At 44.1% G+C, this 20,997-nt stretch overlaps 2 protein-coding genes across 2 annotated transcripts in view; one reads left to right on the forward strand and one right to left on the reverse strand.

The window, feature by feature from the left end:
• Positions 1 to 7,747, forward strand: part of slx4ip (SLX4 interacting protein) — a 39,305-nt gene extending 31,558 nt beyond the window's left edge. The window contains exons 7-8 of the mRNA XM_087802706.1: positions 6,572 to 6,669; positions 6,750 to 7,747. Of these exons, the coding sequence (XP_087658832.1) occupies positions 6,572 to 6,669; positions 6,750 to 7,326 (675 nt within the window). The 3' untranslated portion in view covers positions 7,327 to 7,747. The remainder of the gene's footprint in view (positions 1 to 6,571; positions 6,670 to 6,749) is intronic.
• A 2,324-nt stretch (positions 7,748 to 10,071) lies between these two features.
• jag1b (jagged canonical Notch ligand 1b) overlaps positions 10,072 to 20,997 on the reverse strand; it is a 32,561-nt gene continuing 21,635 nt past the window's right edge. Inside the window, exons 18-26 of the mRNA XM_087802702.1 lie at positions 19,608 to 19,724; positions 19,004 to 19,031; positions 17,613 to 17,698; positions 16,434 to 16,547; positions 16,255 to 16,364; positions 14,659 to 14,898; positions 14,192 to 14,323; positions 13,980 to 14,121; positions 10,072 to 10,905 (exon numbers count right to left, since the gene is read on the reverse strand). Of these exons, the coding sequence (XP_087658828.1) occupies positions 10,400 to 10,905; positions 13,980 to 14,121; positions 14,192 to 14,323; positions 14,659 to 14,898; positions 16,255 to 16,364; positions 16,434 to 16,547; positions 17,613 to 17,698; positions 19,004 to 19,031; positions 19,608 to 19,724 (1,475 nt within the window). The 3' untranslated portion in view covers positions 10,072 to 10,399. The remainder of the gene's footprint in view (positions 10,906 to 13,979; positions 14,122 to 14,191; positions 14,324 to 14,658; positions 14,899 to 16,254; positions 16,365 to 16,433; positions 16,548 to 17,612; positions 17,699 to 19,003; positions 19,032 to 19,607; positions 19,725 to 20,997) is intronic.

The following is a 20,997-nucleotide window of genomic DNA, read 5'->3' on the forward strand; positions in this document are numbered from 1 at the left end:
GACTCTATTGTATCATCAGTATGTGTCTGTTTGTACAAAACTATCTTTTTATTGAAATATTTACTTTAGAAAATGTTCTTAATCCCCCCCAGCAAAAAAAGACTTTCTTTTTCCGGAGATGAAATCTTGTTTACCCCAACCAAATTTACTCTGCTGTGATTGGCCAAACATTGAGGTTTGTCACCGCACGTCATCAATCCATGAGGTCTCCACCTCGAAGTGACTTGTTGTATAAACAAAGCAGGATGTGGTAACAGCTCGCTGGAGGAGGAGTTAAGCCACTATTACGTCATAATGAGATCTGCTCTCACAACCTCTCGTTCATGGAGGTTTCAGATTCAGTGGAGAACTTTATACAGTAAACTTTAAAAAACGGAGCATCAGAGAGGAAGAAGCCAACACTTGAAACATGTGTGAGTTTTGACATTAGTTGCCCTTTAAATAAAATAGGAAATGGATGTCATTTTATGCAAGTTTGTTTGTGGTAAATGATCTTAATTACATCTACTGTACCAATTGGCCCCCATGGTCTAGGTAGTTGTTGTTTGTAGGGAATCAGTGTTGGGAATATCTAATTCATGTGCTACCCAATGGTTGAAGTGATGGATTAAACACATTTTAAACAAAAAACAAATCCACAAAAGACTTGGAAGAAGGGAACGGGAAGGATAGTGTTTTTGTTGACGAGCTTCCTGGGATCCACTCTGAGGGTAAGCCATGTTTCTCCAGAGGTTGTGGAAAAAGTGGTGCAAGATATTTGTCAGACTGACAGAGTAACCCTTTAACTGGATTTCTTTTTTTTACCCACAAATGCCCAAAGTGCAGCAACTGTCGTACGACCAGGCAATTCTCATGCAAACCAGCAAACGGGAGAATCAAGTGGTGGCAGGCACGCTATGTTCTGTAATAGAGTCCAAGGAGGGAATTTCGGGGAAAGTCGTGATACGTAGACGTCTGTGGTGGAACCAAAATGTCACAGCTAGAACTAGACAAGTCGGTAATCCCGGCTTTGGCAGGATATCATCTTGATGCTTCCTAGAGACGAGAGGCCCAGGGACGGACCCAGAACCCAAAGGGAGAGATAACAACTCTTGGCAAGTTCCAGGACTCTCTGATTCTTCTGTGACAAAAACCCTTGGATGAGTCGAAGAAGAGACGACGGACGATAAACGTGTGGTCGGATGCGACATTTTCGGAGCTTTTTTAAGGAACATAAATATGCGTTGATCCTATTTTAATGTCCTCCTCGTGCATTTAGCAACACATCGAAAACGCAATTTGTTTGACACAATCTGAGCATCTCGTCAGCGACTCTCCACTGCTCGTCCTGAAAGTCTCGATTTGAATCTGAACCCGTTCGAGTCGGAGGAAACTAAAAAACCGAGGAGTTGACGGCGGTCCAGAACAATGCTCTTATTGCAATTATGGTCGACAATATGTTGCTCTGCCCCGACGGATAAGTGTTCCTTCCCCGGCGCATGTGTGGGTGGTCAGACCGTCTGGCAGATAAAGCCTCGCTTTTCCGAGTCAACAGCTCCTTATTTACCACGTTTCGCTCCGTTCTTCCGAGGCTGGAATCCTGCCCAGGTTTAGTGAGTTTGCATTATTCTGCGCAGAAAGTAGGCCACCTTAGTTCCCACACAACACAAATCATGTGATATTTATAAAGCCGACCTCCTCCTCGTCTCCCCTCGCTCCACTCCAGCCGTTGTGTACACAACGTCCAAACCCCAAAGAGCCGGCGAGTGAGTCATCGATCCATTTTTTTTTTCAGCCGTCTATCAATTTCTGTCTTTCGACTCTCGTCTCTCTATATAAAACCCTCTGGTCTTCCTCTCGTCCTTCCTTTCGCGCTCTCTCTCCCCGGGCCCGTTTGAAGTGGAGCCGACAGGAACAGAAAAAGCTCCAAACTTTCCCAGAGTGGCGTCCCATCGGCTTCTTGTTGACTCTGCTTTCAAGTTGACTTTCAAACGGCGTTTTATTCATACTCCGGCGGACCCCGGGATACATATCAAGGCATTACGATGCAAATGACGGCTCACCCACTTCTCTCTCAGCATTGTTGTTGTTGGGCTGGTGCGTCCGAGTGTGTGGGCGAGCGTCTGCTCGTGTGTGTGTGTGTGTGTGTGTGTGGGTCATTGTCATAAAGCTGAAGCGTAGTTGTTGCTCAGCCTTATAACGGCGTAAACACTGCGCTCCTGCCCACATGCTAGCATGACTCTGCCTCGACACAAAGGGTGGCCTGTGGAGGACTTCCTGTGTGAGGATTCTTGCGATTGTGGGAGAGACTGTGGACGTCAGGTGGTTGGTCCCTAAGTAGGGGGGAGAGGTTTCCCCCATCTTTTGTTGCGAGCCCCTATAAACACACTTTTTTTTTTTTGTATTCATTTTGTGTTATCTCGTCAGCGGTCTCTTGTTGTCGCCGCCCACCGCTCTGTGGCAGACCTTTCGGTTCGTGCCCGCCCTCCGTCTGGCCCTTTGACTCCCTCCCGCGTAGCTAAAGAAGCCTTAACCCTGGCTAGCATGTTTTCTGGAACACATTAAGTAACTGTAAGTGATCAGGGTCACATCAAAAGCAACACACAATTATAAATACATACAAATATAAAAACTCTAAAAGGCCAAGACACATATAAAAATAAAATGAACAAAAATAAAAACGTCTTAAGATGTTTCTTGAAGGAGTCAGTAGATCCATAAAACACAGAGAGAGATCGTTCCAAAGCTTAGGAGCAACAGCCTGGAAGGATTTCTCTCCTCTGGTCCTAAACCGTGTTCAGGAACCATCAGTAGATTCTGATCCACAGACCTCAGAGCCCGAGCTGGGGTGTAAGGCTGGATCAGATCACTGATGTAAGGAGGAGCCTGACCATGAATAGATCTGAAAGTAAGAACCAGAATTTTAAAATTGACCCTAAAAGAAACTGGCAGCCAGTGAAGAGTTTTAAGGATCGGAGAAATGTGAGTTCTTCTACTAGAGCGGCCCAGAATTCTCGCTGTATTTGCTCGTTTTAATCGTACAAACCACTCCGGAATCCAAAAAAGTCAACTCGACCATTCTACAAAATCGGTCAACTGCGACTGTTAGCTACTTCAAGGACAATACATAACCTTAAAGTCTTTCCTCAGTTTGGTTCTGACATAAATTAATATACATTATTATGGCTGTAATACACTAATTAATGATTGTCCCAATATCAGTAAATACTAATGGGCCAACAAGAAAGAAAGTACAAAATCAAACATAATAAGATGTATAATAAGGTTAACAGCGGGCACCACTTCAGTGACCTCTGATCTAGGAAAAGCCATTAAAAAAGAAACAACCAAAATATTATCTCCAAAAAATATTTTCTCCTACCTCAGGCATAACCCAGGTGTTTTTTACAACCCCACCTCAGTAAATTCCATCCCAGAATGGTTACTGCTAGCAGCTCTGGACTAGCTTACTTACCTTACTAGTTTTTTGTAACGGCTGAGAGACCCCCGGCCTTTATTGCAACACGGACCAGTTAAATGTTTGCATTATTTCCAGGGACCAGTTTACAGCCTTTTTTGGGGGGGAAACTAGACCTACACAACTGTCTCGACATGTCTAAAGTTACGGGTTAATGTGACATTTTTATGGAAATCTGGAGCGGTCTCAGAAAGTAATGATCAATAAAACAAAAGTAATACAAATCGGTTTCTTTCTTTCTGTGTGGCCCAGTGATAAATACCTCACATACCAGTACTGGGCCCCCGGTGTTATTTCTTTCTTTGATTTGTGTTCAAATTTAGGAAATCTAGCTTCTTTTTCAGACCTTATAACACTTTAAAAAGTCATTTTTTACATAATTGTATTCGTTATTTCCGACTTTGTTTTTTTGTGTGATAGTTTAGTCTTTTTCAATTGTTTAAGTCAAAGTCAGAGGAGGTTTTTATTCCAACCAAACAAGAGCCGTGACTTGTTAAACTCTTGGTTAAAAAGCCGGATCAATCAAGGACGCCTGCTTCTCATTCTTCCCCTCTAGTAAACGTCATGGCCGACGTTCGCTTTGCTGACTTGGACGTTGGAGTCGCAGCAATGAAAACAAAACATATTTCAGATTTACTCAGCCGTCAGACTTGAAGAAATTGGACTGTGTGTTTACGGCGTAATGCCGCCACTTTTCTCCGGGATTAACTGGGAAACCAGAGCCTCTCACCACCGCCATTATCGATGCGAGTTATTTACGATAAATTGACGGCTTCAACCTTTTGGATCCGCTCAATTTACCACAAGGCCCACTCCCCGGCAGCGCTGGAGAGCCCGGAGTCTGCTCAGGCTCAGGCGAGGGAAAGGCTCCCGATTACCTTTCATTAGTGGCCTGTTGAGGGCAAGACGCCGGTAAGAGCCAATCGGGGCCTCAATCTGTCATCCGGCCTTTAAGGTTCCCTGACAATTTTATATCGTTTTATTAATTCGCCCGACTCCTGCCGAGAGATTAAAAGAGGCGGCCTGACGTTTTTATGAGGGCACTACGAGCCAGGTTCAGACCTCCAGCTGGTGAGGTTTTCTAAGAATCAGTGCAGTGCTGTATCTCGCATACTTCACTGGCAGGTAGTATGCATCAGGATAGTGTACGTACTAACTAGTAACAAATTCTCGACAGATAGTGCATAGCGGCAGTGTCTGATTTGAGACATACTAACTGGAAATGACGCGACAGCTTCTTCTTCTACTACTATTTAACGATGATTTCAACCAGCTGTAGGAACACTATCGCCACCTGCTGGCAGCACGTTTTGTTTGGATCAACGAAATATTTGCGAGATATTTACGCCGGTATTAGCACCGAAGACGTGCCATCTTCCTATTGCCTGTAAGTTTATATATATAAAGACGTAACTACCGTTTACAACGCCACTAAGATGGAAGCCATTTAGGGTAGAAAGTGTCCATCGATCCATACTCAGTTTCGTGGGCGTTTTAGTACGACAATTTAGTGTGCATAGTGCACTACATTTCGCATACTAGGAATTGAGACGCACTTATGCACTAAAAATACTATGTTTAAGTACGCAAGTATGCGATTTGAGACACAGCTCTGGTTTTGTATATTTTCACTTGCAATAACCGTGTCTCCCTCCATCAATGGCGTTGTTGTAACTCGTCAACATGGTTCCAGCATTAAGTAATTACACCTCAGGCCGCGAGCATCCTGCTGTGAGACGATGAGCTGAAGCCTTTTGACGTGTGGTGGGTCCCAAATTGGGCAGTTTGCAGTGTGCGAAAATATAGTGCGCTATGAGCACTCAAACGGACAGAAAATTGAGTGTGGATCGATGGACACTTTCCACCCTTAACAGCTGTCATCTTAGTGACGCTAAACGGAAGCTACATCACTGACAACGCGTTTTCGGAGCAGATACCGGCGTAAATGTCTCGAGAAAACACAAATTTTAACAACAGTAATAACACAATGAAACACAACTTAATAACTTGGGCTGTCAAGTGTAGGCGATAGTGTTCCTACAAAGGGTTGCAATCAGCTTTAAAAAGTAGTAGAAGAAGAAGCTGTCGAGTCATTTCCTGGAAGTGTGTAGCAGCAGTGTTTGATTTGAGACATACTATCTGTCGAGAATTTGCACACTGCACAAGTAAGTGTACTGTATTACAGTGTAGTATATAGCATTGTACTTAGAGAAGAGACACAGCAGTGGTTTTGTTGGACAAAGTGTAGGAATGATGTTTATTTATTTATCTTTCCGCCCGAGGTCCGAGTGTACGGCGGTGAAAAGGACATCACGATATGAAAATGTTCTGCTGTTTCTACCAACTTTGACTTTAAAGCTCAACATATTCCAGGCGTGTCCACAGAAAGACTGATTCGTACGATACCAATGAGCGATGAAGTCCATATACCAGGGCTGTTGGTGTAACATGGATGCTCCGACATAAACAATAACTACCTTACTTTCATTACTTTATAATACAAATCAATAGATATTGGATCATATGGACATACTTTTTTGTCTTTAACTCTAAAAAAGGAACAGATTACTGAAAATTATCCCAACCCTTGGTCAACATGAGGGCGAGTAGTTTGAATTTATTTGATATGCTTTCCAATAACTCAAGTATTTAAGTTGAACTGTACTGTAAAAACATAGATACAAGCAGCTCGGTCAAAATGACTGGATGGTGACATGTCAATCAAACGCAACTTCTATTTGTCCCGCCCTCTATCCCTTCTTAAGACTCGATCACTGAACAAACTTCTGTCCATCATGGATGATAACATCATCCACTGAACACTGTCATCAGTGAGCAGCAGATGGAGTGAACGAATGCTCCTCCCATGATGCGACACTAATAGACTCAGGGACTCATTCATTCCTGGTGAATCTCCAGAGGGATTAATAAAGTTTAGGATTCCTTCCCCACCCTTTATTCTTCCACGGAGCCCAACAGAACTCTGTACTCTGACACTGTTGTGCCGACTTTTTGTGGTGAAAAGATATGCCAAGGTTTGCGTCTTCAACTCCATCGGCTTCTCAAAGTTTGTCTTGTGTGTTGGTCGACATCGCTTCCGTTTGTCTCCCTCAGACGGATGCGTGGGAGCAAAGCAGATCGGAATATTTTGTGGGCGATAATCAGGAGCTGTCAGACTTCCCCACGCAAACGAAGACGGCTCTGCAGAAGATGTAAGTTCCCCCCTAAACCCTCTGACCCCCCTGTGACCCCCCTGTATCTCTTAATTTCCTCTTGTTTTCCCTCCACTCAGAGCTAAACAAGCTTGTGTCCAGCGCGAGGACCCTCGCTCCAGATTACCGGATCAGAACATCGACCTAAAGGAGGGGGAAGACTCGAGTCGTCCAGGGGAACAATCTCCTCAAAAGGAGGTCCAACATCAGGGCCCTCAAGAACCCACAAGGACGGACCGTTCCAGCTCCCCAGACCTAGACCCCCACTCGCAGAAGGTCGGCGAGGATCCTCGTCCGCCGAGCGCCAAAAAGAAATGCCTCGGAAAACCTTCCGCCGCGATCCCGCCTCGCACCGCCGGGTCTCCGACGCCCCTTCCTCCAGACCGGGCCGAGTCCAAGGCCGCCCGGGGCCGCGAGCGCGAGGAAACCGCAGTGGAAGTGGAGCTGCTTACTTCAGGGAAACGGACCCCGAGGCTCCCCCTCGCAAGCAATAACACGGCGCAGACAAACCAAAACAGGCCGGCCGCAAGTCTGAGGGGCCTATCTGTCAGGCTCGCATCCTCCGGCGCCTCTATTGGTTCCAGATCCACGTTTGAAGAGGAGGGGAGCCACAACGTACCCCGGACCTCCAGATTACGACGACAGAAGAGGTCCTGAGGTGACGAGATGCGCCGCCGCAAATGCTCAACACGTAATCGAAGCGTCCGTCAAATACTGGAACCATACTCCACCCATAAGTGCCGGCGGTCAAAGGAGCAAATCCGACTGGGAAAACCTTTTAATTGGGGTTTAGATTCGCTCTTGTGTTGTAGGGGATTTCAGACAGGCAGGAGCCACGTCACGGCGTCCCACGACTGGCTCCTTCCTACGCGTTGGACGGCGCTCCAGTTTCCCCCGCCGGGTGTGATTGATCGTCGCTCGCCGTTATTTTCGCTCGCCCAGATGTGACACATTACGCTGTCATTAGCAGGAGTCGATCTTTTTTTTTGTTTTAATCCACTGTCAACACGTGCAAGATCCAGATCTGTAATGGAGCGAATCTTTCAGTTTGTTGGCTCCAGTCGTGTCTTTTATTATACTTTTGTTTTCACGATGTTTCACTGTTTTATGAATTAAAAACTTTTATTCCGATTACAACCTGCTGGTGTCGAGGTGTCTTTTCCTGCAGCGGTCAGTACCGATCAGAGCAAAAGACGGTTTGAAACAAGAAACATTTGTACTTTCAAGACAAACTTATTCCCATGTTTTTGTCAGGCATTATTAAATGGAAGGGTTATATTTGAGTGACTTATTTTACTCTTTTTATTCTTTTGATGACCTTTTTTTGTTGCAGATCAACTAAATTCTCTTTGTTGACCTTTTAAAATTGTATTGTTCAGGAAAAATGTACTTTTAACCCTAAAAATGGATTCAAAACATTTGTTTTTTTAAAAAAAAATGTTTTAATTGCAACTTTTTTTTTTCTTTTGCCTGACCTTTTTTAACTACTGTTTAAATTTAAAAAAAAATGTTTTCGGGTGTTTCAGCAAACTTTGCTTTAATCAAATGATTCTTATTAAAGCGATTCTATGCGATTTGAAGTCTAGCGACGCCGGTGGATTAAAGTGGTAGTGTTAAGCCACCACAGGAGACCACATTTCCCATGAGCACTTGCTAAACGTCACAAACGTTTCCATGTCCTGATTTGCAGCAGTTGGACGAATTTTAATAATGAAATTTTGATAATGAAATATGATACGAGTTATGACGGCTTTTAAATAACATAACTTTAACTTTGTTTTTGTACCGTAATTTTCAACAGCATGATATGTAGCACGTTCACACCATCCCCAAGAACATTTACAGTGAAAATAAAAATCAAACAAAACACCTCAAGTCACAGTATATGAGTCTTTCAACTAGTTTTAAGTTGATGTCATCACAAGTTTTATGAAAATATTTTAGTACAAAAATATTGACCGGTACCACCCAGAGCTGCTTTAAATGAATATTGAAACATTATGTATCAAAAAAGACTGTATAACAAATTAAATTACCTTGAAAAGCAGATTTTTTTTCATATAATTTAGTCATTAACTCCATTAATCAGTCAGTCTAACCGCTATTGTTAAAACAAAAAGAGGAAACTACAATTATGAGTCATTTTTAAAAGTAAAAAGCTCCATGTTTGGTCAACATCACTATCAAAGTGACGATAATAATCTGTTCTGCTGGTAAACGTCGATCCCGTCCTCAGATTTGAGGAGTAATACGAGCAGTAAGAAAATAAGGAAAGACTTGTGTTTAAATAGTCGTTCTAATCTCTGCTCCGACTTTAATCCACATAAACAGATTGTTTAAACAAGTTCATCTCCTCGCAAAGCCAGCCAGGCGGAGGAGCTTCCAGCTGAACCCTGGAACAAGGAGGACATTGTGAGGATCATGTGGAGGTATTTTCGTCTTCAGGAATGACTCGCTTCAAAGACGACTCACTTTTTTTTTTTGGGACAGAGACCTTTGTGACTTTGGTGTTTTTTTCTTTTTCCCCTCCCAACGACAAAGACCACTTTAATTCTCTTTTCATACAAAATATTTAATAAATATGACTTTCAAAAATATATCGCCAGATCAACAAATAATTCTCAAGTTCATCGAAAAACAAAAAAAAACGGGACAACACGTTGCCGTGACCTCAAAGGGTTTAACAGATGAGATAAAACATGTTCGTCGTTAAGAGCCTCCTTTTTTTTTTGTGTGTTTTTTTTGTTATATATAAAGAAATGTGCACAGAAACGAAGCAGGCTCGTCGAGCAAGGCAGTGTTTTTTTTTTTTTTTTTAAACGGGTCCGAAGCGTCCCCGTCGCCCCCTGCTGGTCAAGTTTCCGCCGACTAACGAAACTCCGGCGTGAAGTCAAAGGAAACCGAAAAAAAAACAACAATCTTTTTTTGAAATGTGTCGATGGGTCCACGGCTGACGAAGGATTTTTTTTTTCTGTGTTTTGTTCCCTTAAGTGTATAAATCCACGTGAGGCAAGCAATATGTCTGCCTCCGTCTCCGCCCGGCGACCAGTGGTGAAATGCAACAAAAACAACAAAAAAAAGGTGTGGAAATGAACCGTGGCCCAGAAGCCTCTGTAACTGAAATGTGGGCTTTTTTTTTTTTTTGCAGGAAAGATCCACAGCGATCCAAACCTTCAAACTAGACAGAACATAAATAAACGGAATGATATCTTAAGGCTCTTGATTATTAAGTTAATAAATCAAATATACACAATGATTAATAAAAAAAAAAAAATGTACATATCTACAGGCTCTAAATTGACACGTAAATTCTTCATATCGGCAGCGACTGCTGACATTTGACCCCCCGTCCCCGCCTCCCCCCCCCACCCGGACCCTCCCCCCCCCTTACTCTTCCTCCTCACCCCTCCTCCCCCGAAATAAAAATAAATAATAAAGTCAATCTTTCTCGACGGTTGCCGCGGCTGGATTTAAAAAAAAAAAAAAAAGGCACCTTTCGCTCCAGACTAGGAGCTCGTGAAATGTGTCCGAGGGTGAAATGCTGACCGGCGCCTCGCGACTCCATCCAGCCGAACCGTGGCAACCGTCACCGCCAGTGTAAGCCAGCTTGTCAAAAGTTAAATTAACACGGGGAACATGTGAAATACTGCGGGGGGGGCGGGGGGGGGGGCGGGGTTCACCCACCGCCGGGGTGTCAGGGGCTTGGGTTGCTCAGCAACACAGCTGTCTGCTATACTATGTAGTCCATCCTGTTTATGCTGTTCGCCGTCTCCAAGTCTCTGTTGTCCTGCTTGTTAGTCCAGTTGGGAAGCTTGGACGAGGCGTTGGAGCCGGACGTCTTCTCGTCCCGCTCCACCAGCGTGTACGCCGGCTGCTTGGCGAAGAGGCCCTTCTGCAGGTGCCGGTCCTTGTCGTCCTCGTCCCCCTCGGGGTGGTTCGTCCTTATTTTGGCAATGATGGAGTTCTTGTTCTCGTAGTCCTTGATGGCCACCGTCAGGCTCAGGTGCTTCTCGATGGGGTTCTTGATCTGGTTCAGCTGCTCGCGCACGTTGTTGGTGGCGTTGTTGTCCTCGGCGCCGCCGCCGGACGCCGCGCCGTTGCCGCCGTTACCGCCGCCACCGTTACCGCCGTGGCTGCTCTGCTTCCGCCGCCGCCGCATGCACCACAGCAGGATGGAGACCAGCAGCAGCACCCAGACCACGATGAAGACGGAGCTGAGGAGGGGCACCAGGTAATCTGAGGAGGAGCAGATTATAGAGGGATTAGGTCCGGGGAGATCGGGAGGAAGCGTGTGCGAGAAATGTCGAACAAACGAAACAGCCGCTGATCTAAATGTTGAGCCGACGCTTGTGCAAATAATCCCATTTTCTAAGTGTTGAGATTAGGATTCAGACTGTTGACTCACGGTGAGCACGTTACACATGCAGCAGGATCAAGGTGCTTAAGACGTGGTGTCAGAGCTTCTTTGAAGCAACATCTGCCCGAGCACGCGTGTCCAACTCTAGGCCAGTGGGACAATTTTAGGCTGCCCAGACACTTCATGTGGCCCTCTAAAGCTGAAGGGTCCTAATGAGGTTTTTTTTCCACACAATAGGGGGCGCTAGATTTAAGAACCAAGTTGGGTTCAAAGTGGGTCTATAACCTGCACCAAGCTAGCTGTAGAGCTACATTAGCTAAAAAAAAACCAAAAGCGACAAGGTTATTGAGCGGTTATCACTGATGGTCTGACGAAGCTTCATGAAGCAGTGTCATTATTTTCAGAGTCCACTAGATGGCGGTCTCTGCTCTAGTTTCTGTTCTAATGAAACATCACATCATTTTTAAACTGATGGCGCCACCTACTGACCTCTAAACAACATGACACCGTTTCATGAAGCTTCATCAACACATCACTACCAGAGGTCAGTAGGTGGCGCTCTTAAAATAATGACACCGCTTCATGAAGCTTCATCAACACATCACTACCAGAGGTCAGTAGGTGGCGCTCTTAAAATAATGACACCGCTTCATGAAGCTTCGTCAACACATCACTACCAGAGGTCAGTAGGTGGCGCTCTTAAAATAATGACACCGCTTCATGAAGCTTCGTCAACACATCACTACCAGAGGTCAGTAGGTGGCGCTCTTAAAATAATGACACCGCTTCATGAAGCTTCGTCAACACATCACTACCAGAGGTCAGTAGGTGGCACTCTTAAAATAATGACACCGCTTCATGAAGCTTCGTCAACACATCACTACCAGAGGTCAGTAGGTGGCGCTCTTAAAATAATGACACCGCTTCATGAAGCTTCGTCAACACATCACTACCAGAGGTCAGTAGGTGGTGCTCTTAAAATAATGACGCCGCTTCATGAAGCTTCGTCAACACATCACTACCAGTCACTAGTGATTTGTTGACGAAGCTTCATGAAACAACTGAAGTGAAGCCACTAGATGTCACTCTCTGCTTCATCATTTTTGTCTCTAAATCTACTCATTCAATGAAACATGAATCATTTTCAAACATAGAATATCATCTACTGTATCATGATACAGTGTCTTCACTACACCATTATAGAAACAACAACTGAGGTTGAATAACGAAGTCAAAATCACAGCAAATAGTGTCTAAAACACATTAGGTGCTAAAATTATCCTCCACAAATTATTTTGAATATCAACACAATTCCTCCATTCTACTCTTTTTTTCTCTGCTTTCTGAATCCAGTTAAAGCCGGAAAAACAATGATTTGACTCCCAGAAGTTGACGACGGTTAAAACATCTCGTTGATCGGTCCTAACCAGGTACATAAACCACAAATCTGTCCCCACAAGGTCACGTTTCCATGTCAAATGTTTTTAACCACAAACACATCAGTGCAAGCGGAGGTACCAGTGTGTGAAGCATGTTATACAGAAATAGAAAATAAATCTGTTCTATTGATTATAACAGACTTAAAGGCATTTTATTTTGAAAAATAATCTGGATTTTCTCCAAAGAGATACAAGCGTTTGACTCTCCTTGAGATTTCTGCTGATTCAGCGTTATTGTAAGATGTAAACTTGTGCCATTTGATTTTTGCCATTTTAATCTGAAGGTCGGTCTGAGAAAGTGATGTAGACATTCAATGGGTCTCAGGTGCCAAAAGAAGGTTGAGGATCTTCTATAAATCCTTCTTTCCTTCCATCCTTTCTTCTTTCTATCCATCCTCCCTTCCTGCAGTTGATTCAGAACTCTGCAGCGAGAATTCTTGGCCGCTCTAGTAGAAGAACTCACATTTCTCCGATCCTTAAAACGCTTCACTGGCTGCCAATTTCTTTCAGGATCAATTTTAAAATTCTGGTTCTTACTTTCAGATCTATTCATGGTCAGACTCCTCCTTACATCACTGATCTGATCCAGCCTTACACCCAAGCTCGGGCTCTGAGGTCTGTGGATCAGAATCTACTGATGGTTCCTGAACACGGTTCAGGACCAGAGGAGAGAAATCCTTCCAGGCTGTTGCTCCTAAGCTTTGGAACGATCTTCCTCTCTCTCTGTGTTTGATGATCTACTGACTCCTTCAAGAAACATCTTAAGACGTTTCTATTTGTTCAGGCTTTTCCTTGATTTTCTGGAACTCCTGTTTTATTATGTTATTTTAAAATCAGTTTTATCTTGATCTTTAAAGTATATACTTTATTGAATATTGTTTTGATTGTTTAATCGCTTTGTGACCCTGGTCTAGAAAAGCGCTATATAAATAAAAATGACTTACTTACTTCTTTCCTTCTATCCTCTCTTCTTTAATTCCCTCTATCCTTCCTTCCTTACTTCTTTCTATCCTTTCTTCTTTCCTTCTATACTTCCTTTTATCTTCCCTCTTTCATTGAAGCACCAACAAATCCACTCAAGAATCCATGATACAAAAAAAAAGAAGTTGAATTTATCTGATCTACGAAAACCGAAGTGAAGAAACTTTCTCGTCGCCTCCACTCCTTCTTTCTCTCCGACAACCTCTGCTAAAATAAATATCACTTTTCCATCCAACGTGTCTTTGAGAAAACATCGCTAATGTCATCTTCATCCGAGGCACGAACGGCTAAATCGTTATAGATGCTTATGCAGCTGCAGTCTGACCTCTGAGCCCGTCATTTAGGCTTCTATTTGGCCGCGGCGGCAGTCTGCTGTCACCGTGGTGATGGATGGCGGACACATGCTGGAGCTGCCGCCGCTCCAGACTCCATTGAAGTTTGTATCGACACAGGACGACTTGTGTGTGTGTGTGAGAGTGTGTGTGAGAGAGAGAAGGAGTCACGTCTGAGAGACACGCGGTGGGGGGTCGTACCGGTTTTGCTGGGCTTCGGCACGCGCACCTCCACGATGGAGGTGATGATGGTGTTGTTGCCGTTGCGTTTGCTAACCAGGTCGACGATCCAGTCCGTGATCTCCTTGACGGGGCTGCGGTCCATGCGGTGGTCTTCGGTGGACTGTCGGGAAGACAGGAAGAGAGTCGGTTACGAGACGGTCGCGGGCGGTCGGTCTCGGCGATCAACTTACGATGCAGACGTGGATCTCGTTGCCGGCAGAGAAGGACGGGTCACAGGTTATTGACACGGAATTCTCCAGGGAGAAATTCTTCACCACGTACAGGCGCCGCAGCTGCTTGCAGACGTTCTCCACCGTCAGCCCCTGAAAACACAGACGGCGAACGTCAGTGGAAACCGGAGTTGCTGTGGAGGGTCTCGGGATTAAAAAGGTGCTATCTGCTCGTGATCCACTTTATTTAGATAAAAGACCGCCGGCTTATTTGCTTGTCACTATCTGCTGTCACGCTTGTTAGACAACAACTGGCCGGCGATGATCCCGAGCGGTGACAGAGTCGCCGGCGCTCCCGATTTAACTCAAATCCATATGATCCTGAAATTAATCTGCGACTGCGGTCGGCACCGGGTGGGGTTGGCGCGGCGATGAGCAAACATTTCCCGGGGAAATGAGAGGGGGGGGGGAACATATTGGAAACTCACCCGGGACAGGGTGTCCTTGTTGAAGGTGAAGGTGACGTTGGCGCAGCTATTGTCCTGGTAACAGGAGCTGGGGTGGCATTTGGGGGCGGGCGGCGGCGCGTTGGAGCGCCAGCACTCGCCCAGGCCCACGCAGGGCTTGATGAAGCAGTGACCCTCCCGGATGGGGACACAGCTCTGGCCTGACGGACAGCCGCCTTTACCCTTGGCTCCCAGCTGGCATTTGGACGGGCCGCACCACATCTGAGGGAAGACGACGGGGGATTAGAGAGGGATTGACGGGCAGAATTTAAAATAAACAGACTAATGTGTTGAGAAGCGTTTGATAACCTCGCTGATTTAAAGCAGGAGATCAGAGCAAACAACCTTCAAGGCTGTGGAACAAAAAAAACAACATTTTTTCTCCCCAGTATTTTTACATACATTTTTTTAATTTATCTACAAAGTTTTGACACCTTTTTTAGCATTTGAAACGCATCTAATAGCAATGAACTCAATGGGACAGCAGGTGGCCGTCGTCACTAGAACTCGCTTGAACAACATGCAAGAAAGAATGGGAGCTTTCTCTGCAGACGGCAACACAAAAGCAAACCTAAAATGAGTGATTCCTTGGTTTTATGACTCATTTTGCGAAGCTACAATGATCATATAACCTCAGACAGCGACTCATGGTTTGACAGTTTGTTTGAAAATGCCTTCTGAAGAGGTCCAGGGATTGACTGTGGTCTCTTATTTTTAAATATTGAATACACTTAAGACTTTAAAATATCTCTTGCTTTGGCCCATAGACTGTTTTAGTTTGACCTACATATATATTTCACCATAGAAATGAATCCAAAAATGTTATTATAACAAAAAGTATGGTTAAAAAAATGTTAAATAGTAATAGTAAATGGAATATTATGTTCACAACTTAAAGTCGTATTTAGTTGAACTCGACCAAGTTTCCTTGACTCACAGTTCGACTTTTCAAGTGTTTTTCAAAACATGAAATTGAACGTGCTTCGCCTCCGTTGTTATGACTCGACAATGGTTTTTGTGGCGAAAAGTTCTTCCCTGATGTCAAACATGATCACGGTGAGCGGTTCGATATTAAACGGCGTAAAACATCCGCTATTTACAGCTTAAATCTGTAGAACCTTAACATGTCCGACCACTTTATATTAGAATTTATCACAAAAAAAAAAAAAACATTTTTAAACCCATTTTAAAATAATGTAGATGTATTAAAAAATATTGTTAATTATAATGATGTCAACAAGCACATTTGTTGACCAGCGATTTTTTTTTTACCCGTTGACCCATTTTTTAAACCTTAAAAATAAGGCTTCTTATCTCCAGAAGACTCTTTATCTGAGGCTTCCTGAGGGCAGATCCATTGTTTCTCCCGAGTCAGACAGGAATGAAGAAAGTACCAGCATGTGAGCGGGAGATCTGCCCTGGCATCTGACTGCCAACACTGCCACTGTGTTTCTTTCCAAAACAAACCCGACACTCCCCACGCGGCCCCGCCCCGTGACACAAACGTTGTTGTTGTCGACGGGTTGTAGACGTTGTTTCTGCTACACAAACAAGCAGCGTGACGTCATCGGACCTTACCTTGCTGCAGACGACTTTCCCGTTGAAGCAGTGGCACGTGTTGCAGTCCTCGTCCCACTTGGCCCCGTCGTGGACCACGTGCCCGTTGACGGTGCACATCTTTCGGACGGCTGTTGAGGACACAGATATGAGCGAGGGACTGTAAAGATCACCCCTCGTCTTCGCCTGCGACGACGTACCTTCTTGACACTGAGGTCCGGTCTTGTCGGGCGGACACAAGCACTGGTAGCCGTTGATCTCGTCCACACACGTCGAGCCGAAGGAACAGGGAGACGACTGGCACTCGTTGATGTCTGCGCGAGAAAAAAACAACAACAGGAAATGAGACACCGTATACAAATATTCAGCTGGGATAAAGTGAGGAAATAAGTGAGTGGAGGGGGACACCCTGGACAGCACTCCACTCACATAATGCACAACAATCTATAGCATTAACACTGTATAACCAACTTTATTCCAAGTTTAAAACAAACAAAATACCGAAATGTATTTTACTTTGAAGTAAAAAACATTGGATTTTCCGGTCATCACTTCTTTAGCTCAACTTTGTGGAGACTCCATTTTTGCTGATCTTTTCGTTTAAAAAAAATTAGATCTTCATTGCAATATCAAAGTTAGCTTTTATTTTTCACTTGACATTCTTTCGCCATCACTGCCTATGGCTGCGGGTCGTTTTAAGTTAAGATTTTAAGACCGCAAATGACACCCCATAAAGTAAAGACTTTACTTTTGAACTGTAAAAAAAAAAGTGCCCAGAGAGACAACATACATAAGGACCAGCACACATGTGCCTAAATGATCTACGTAGTCCCAGGTCCAGCGCTTTAAGCCGCTCAATTAAGTGCTCAATGTTAAGACCGCGTCACTCTAAAGTACGATGATTCAACTTCGACGCATCGCACCTCCATGTGAGAATGTGATGAACAAGCGTTTTCTAGAAATACAAACAAGTCTTAAATCAGCACGGGACATTAATTTGACTTTATTAAAGGCTGCATCATTAGCAGGTATGCGGGAGCCACAGGCTGGACTTAGCAGAACAAAGACTCGGCAATGGGAAAGAATGTGGCCATCTGAAAGCCTTTAAGAGGGAAAACAATCTTTGTAATCAGTGTCAGAGAGCACGGCTGATTAGCTGCTGGCCTGCTAAGCCGGTTTTCCCCCGGGGACGGCAACAGGTCCTGGCGGAGTGACACCAAAAATGGCTCAGGCTGGCCAACAGCTAGACGTGAGGATAATTGGCCGGCGGGACCTTTCATTTCCTCGCCAACCTTTGGCTGGGACTCGCTTTAAAAAAAAAACTGACGGCTCGAGCGGGGGGCGAGGTAAAGGGTGCGAGGGGAGGGGTCAACACTCACTGATCCGGCAGTCCGGTCCGGCGAAGCCGGGGGCGCACTCGCAGCGGTACCAGTTGTCGCCGTCCACGCAGGTCCCGCTGTTGTAGCTGTTGGATGAGACATCGGTCAGATACTTCTGGTCAATATGACTCAATTTAAAGTGTTTTTTAGAATAATATTAGCCCCTAAAACATGCGTTAGTATTGTGGTCCACCAAGATCTCAAGGTCAAAGTAGAGATATGGACGCATTACAAAAAAAGATGCATTTGACGGTAAATGTGACCACCGATAATTAAATTGAAACCAAGTAATGGCTAAGCTTATGTTAAAATGTGTTTGTGTGTGTCAAACTCTGGACCGCCAAGTCATTGTCGGATGTTTTGCTCAGAATCAAAGTCGAATATTGTTTAAATGTTGACCTATGAAGATGCAAGTGTTTAATGCAAGACAAGTGACAGAGATTGAGGATGTCAAAAATGACACAGAAGATTTCAATAATGTTAAAATCAGGGTTGAAGAAAAGGAAATGAAAGAAGATAGTTTGGTAATTATAACATAACCAAGAGTATTATCAGAAATGGGTTCCTTGTGTGACTGAGTTTGAAACCCTTGTCTTAAGGGTCAGCTAGTGAAGGTAAAAATGGCTGATAAGACAAACGGCGTTCTAACGTGTGACCTATTAATACGCTTTTATCGTGATTAGTTACATCTTGTTTCTCCTCGATTCATCTATTCCAGATGTGCCCGAGACAAAAATCACAGACGGACACATAAATAAGGCTGTTGTGGAAACACAAGAACACACACGGTGCGTTGATGTCCAGGTTCAAAGTTATTTGTCCAAATTCATGCTCTGAACTTCTACTTTGAAACACTGTTAGATAGAAAAACAAATGCTTTTTGTTCTCCTTGGACTGAAGCCTTATTTGTTTTAAAGGGTTTATTTGACAGAGCTGCAGGTTCAAACCCAAGTACAATGAACTTAATCTTCACAAATTTTTATGTCCTGTGGTCCAGAAAAAATCTATTTTTTCCCCGCGACCTTAGGAGAAGAGCATGATGTCAAAGGAGAGAACAGTCAGTGCACTTTTGGTGAAGAGATATTTGACAACAAATGGGAAAGTGTTTGCAAGAATAAGGTTTGTGCATGACTCTGGTTTTTCTTGTGATACCAGGAAGTGTTTCTTGACAAGCACGGGAATTATTGTTTCTTATGTCTTAGGTGTCGCTTCACATGATTTGAAGGGAGTCGTCGAGCTGCGGTTTAACCGTGTGAAAGTTGGGAGTAAACCAACAAAAGGATGACAGCGAAGGGTGTATCAGAGGCAGGTGAGAATATAGAAGAATCTACAGGAGGAGCGCCCTGTTTACATCGGCCCGAATCTACAGGAAATGTTTGGCTTCCACTTACCATGGGTGGGGACTGCAGTCGTTGGTATCTGAAAGAGAAAAAAGAAGGAGGGAGGGAGAGAGAGAGAGGAGAGTAATGAGTGGGTTGTGTCTCTTTTCATGAGTGTTTTGTGCACATGACAGCAGAGAGCACGTCTGAGCTTGCGTGTTCAGAGGCGTGTTGGGCTGGTTGGACTCTGCGTCGCCTTATTAACAACGCAAGCAGATCCAACAACAGAGTCGGCTCCCATCATTTAACACAAAAAAAAAAAAAAGGTCCGGCGGTCCCCCCCCCCCACTGGCACCGGCTACACACCCTTGTTCTCAATCTTTAGTCCTGAACCAGTTTGGGGGATTTTTCATGTTCTGTGCTTCAGTGCAGGGGAGCCGCAGCAGAACAAGCAGACATGTCACTGTTTGGACAGGAATGCAGAAGCGAGTGGGGAGAGACGGGTGTGCGTTGGACAATGGGGAGAAACATCTGTCTCCACTTTCCTGACTTTGAGCCCCTCTCTCCCTCCTCTTTCTTCTCTCGTGGCCAGCAAAGGAAAGACGCTTTTTTTTTTTAAGATACAGATCAAGAGGAGGAACTGAAGCTTATCAAAGCACAGATGACCGGGACTTACTCTGGGTGCAGGTGGGACCCTCCCAGCCCTCCTTGCAGACGCAGGTGAAGGACTCGCCCGTCACCACGCAGGTCCCTCCGTTCTCACAGGGGTTTGGAAGACAACTGGAGTTCTTGGCTGAGGAATCGAAAAAAAAAAGAGACGTTTAGTTTTTGAATTAAATTTCAGGGCATAGTTGGGTGGCGTCGTCTCGGAGAGGGAAGATGAATCGGTGATTCTGGGAATGGTATCGAACACATCGGGGGTGTTACGACGAAACGACGCTTCATCAATCAAGTCATGATATGACTTAGTGGGAGCTGACTATGTGGAAAAGAGATGTTGGATCGGAGGAGGTGCCGCGTTTCCAACCTCAACCTAAATAAGAATAAAACCAAGAGAGTCGAGGAGCGAATCAAAGCCAGTTCATTAAGAAACTCAAGCGATGTTCGGGAGACTCTACCTCGGGCTGTACGAGACGCCACAAATCAGATCAGTGGAATAATTACCCTGTACAGGAACAGGAATGCTCCTCATAAGATAAACATTAGCAGATAGACTTTTCTGGAATTAAACACTGTATCTAGTGTGCATGTATTAAGAAAACCGTTTGGCTTCATGAGCTGATAATCGAACAGTTCTTTGGAAGGTTCTGGATCTACTTAGCCGATCAATCCACCTCACGTTGTTCTGAGTACATTAAGAAAGTTCTGGTTTAAAACATGAACAGAAAGTCTTTGACTTGCATGATATAACTTGTTTAGTTTCATTCACATTTTTAATGGTTAAAAATAAATACAATATTTTACGACCAAGGTTTAGCTCCACATAAACTCTGATCGGAGGCCACAAGTGAAATGCAACAACTTGATCAGAGCCTCAAACCTTTGATAAATTCAGATGATGAATCGTGAGCCAGATCTGGCCTCGCAAAGTCATATTAGACAAACGTCAAATTCATGCCGGTGACCTTTGAAAAAGCCAGCGTTTAAGATAAGATAAAGGAGTAGAGACGATGGATTTGAACGATAAGAGTAAAATGATGTTGAAGGAAAGGAGAAGAAAATGCAGTGTGAATGCGGAGTCTGTAAACTGAAATGATAGAAGAAGTAGAAGAATTTGTAGTAGATGTATAAGTAGTAGAATCAGTAGTAGAAGTAAAGAAAGTAGTAGTAGAAGAAGTAGAAGAAGATTTGGTAGTAGATGTATAGTAGTAGAATCAGTAGTAGAAGTAAAGAAAGTAGTAGTAGAAGAAGTAGAAGAAGAATTGTTAGTAGATGTATAAATAGTAGAATCAGTAGTAGAAGTAAAGAAAGTAGTAGTAGAAGAAGTAGAAGAAGATTTGGTAGTAGATGTATAGTAGTAGAATCAGTAGTAGAAGTAAAGAAAGTAGTAGTAGAAGAAGTAGAAG

The sequence above is a fragment of the Callionymus lyra genome, chromosome 11, assembly GCF_982586985.1.
Source record: "Callionymus lyra chromosome 11, fCalLyr1.hap1.1, whole genome shotgun sequence".
Classification (NCBI taxonomy): domain Eukaryota; kingdom Metazoa; phylum Chordata; class Actinopteri; order Syngnathiformes; family Callionymidae; genus Callionymus; species Callionymus lyra.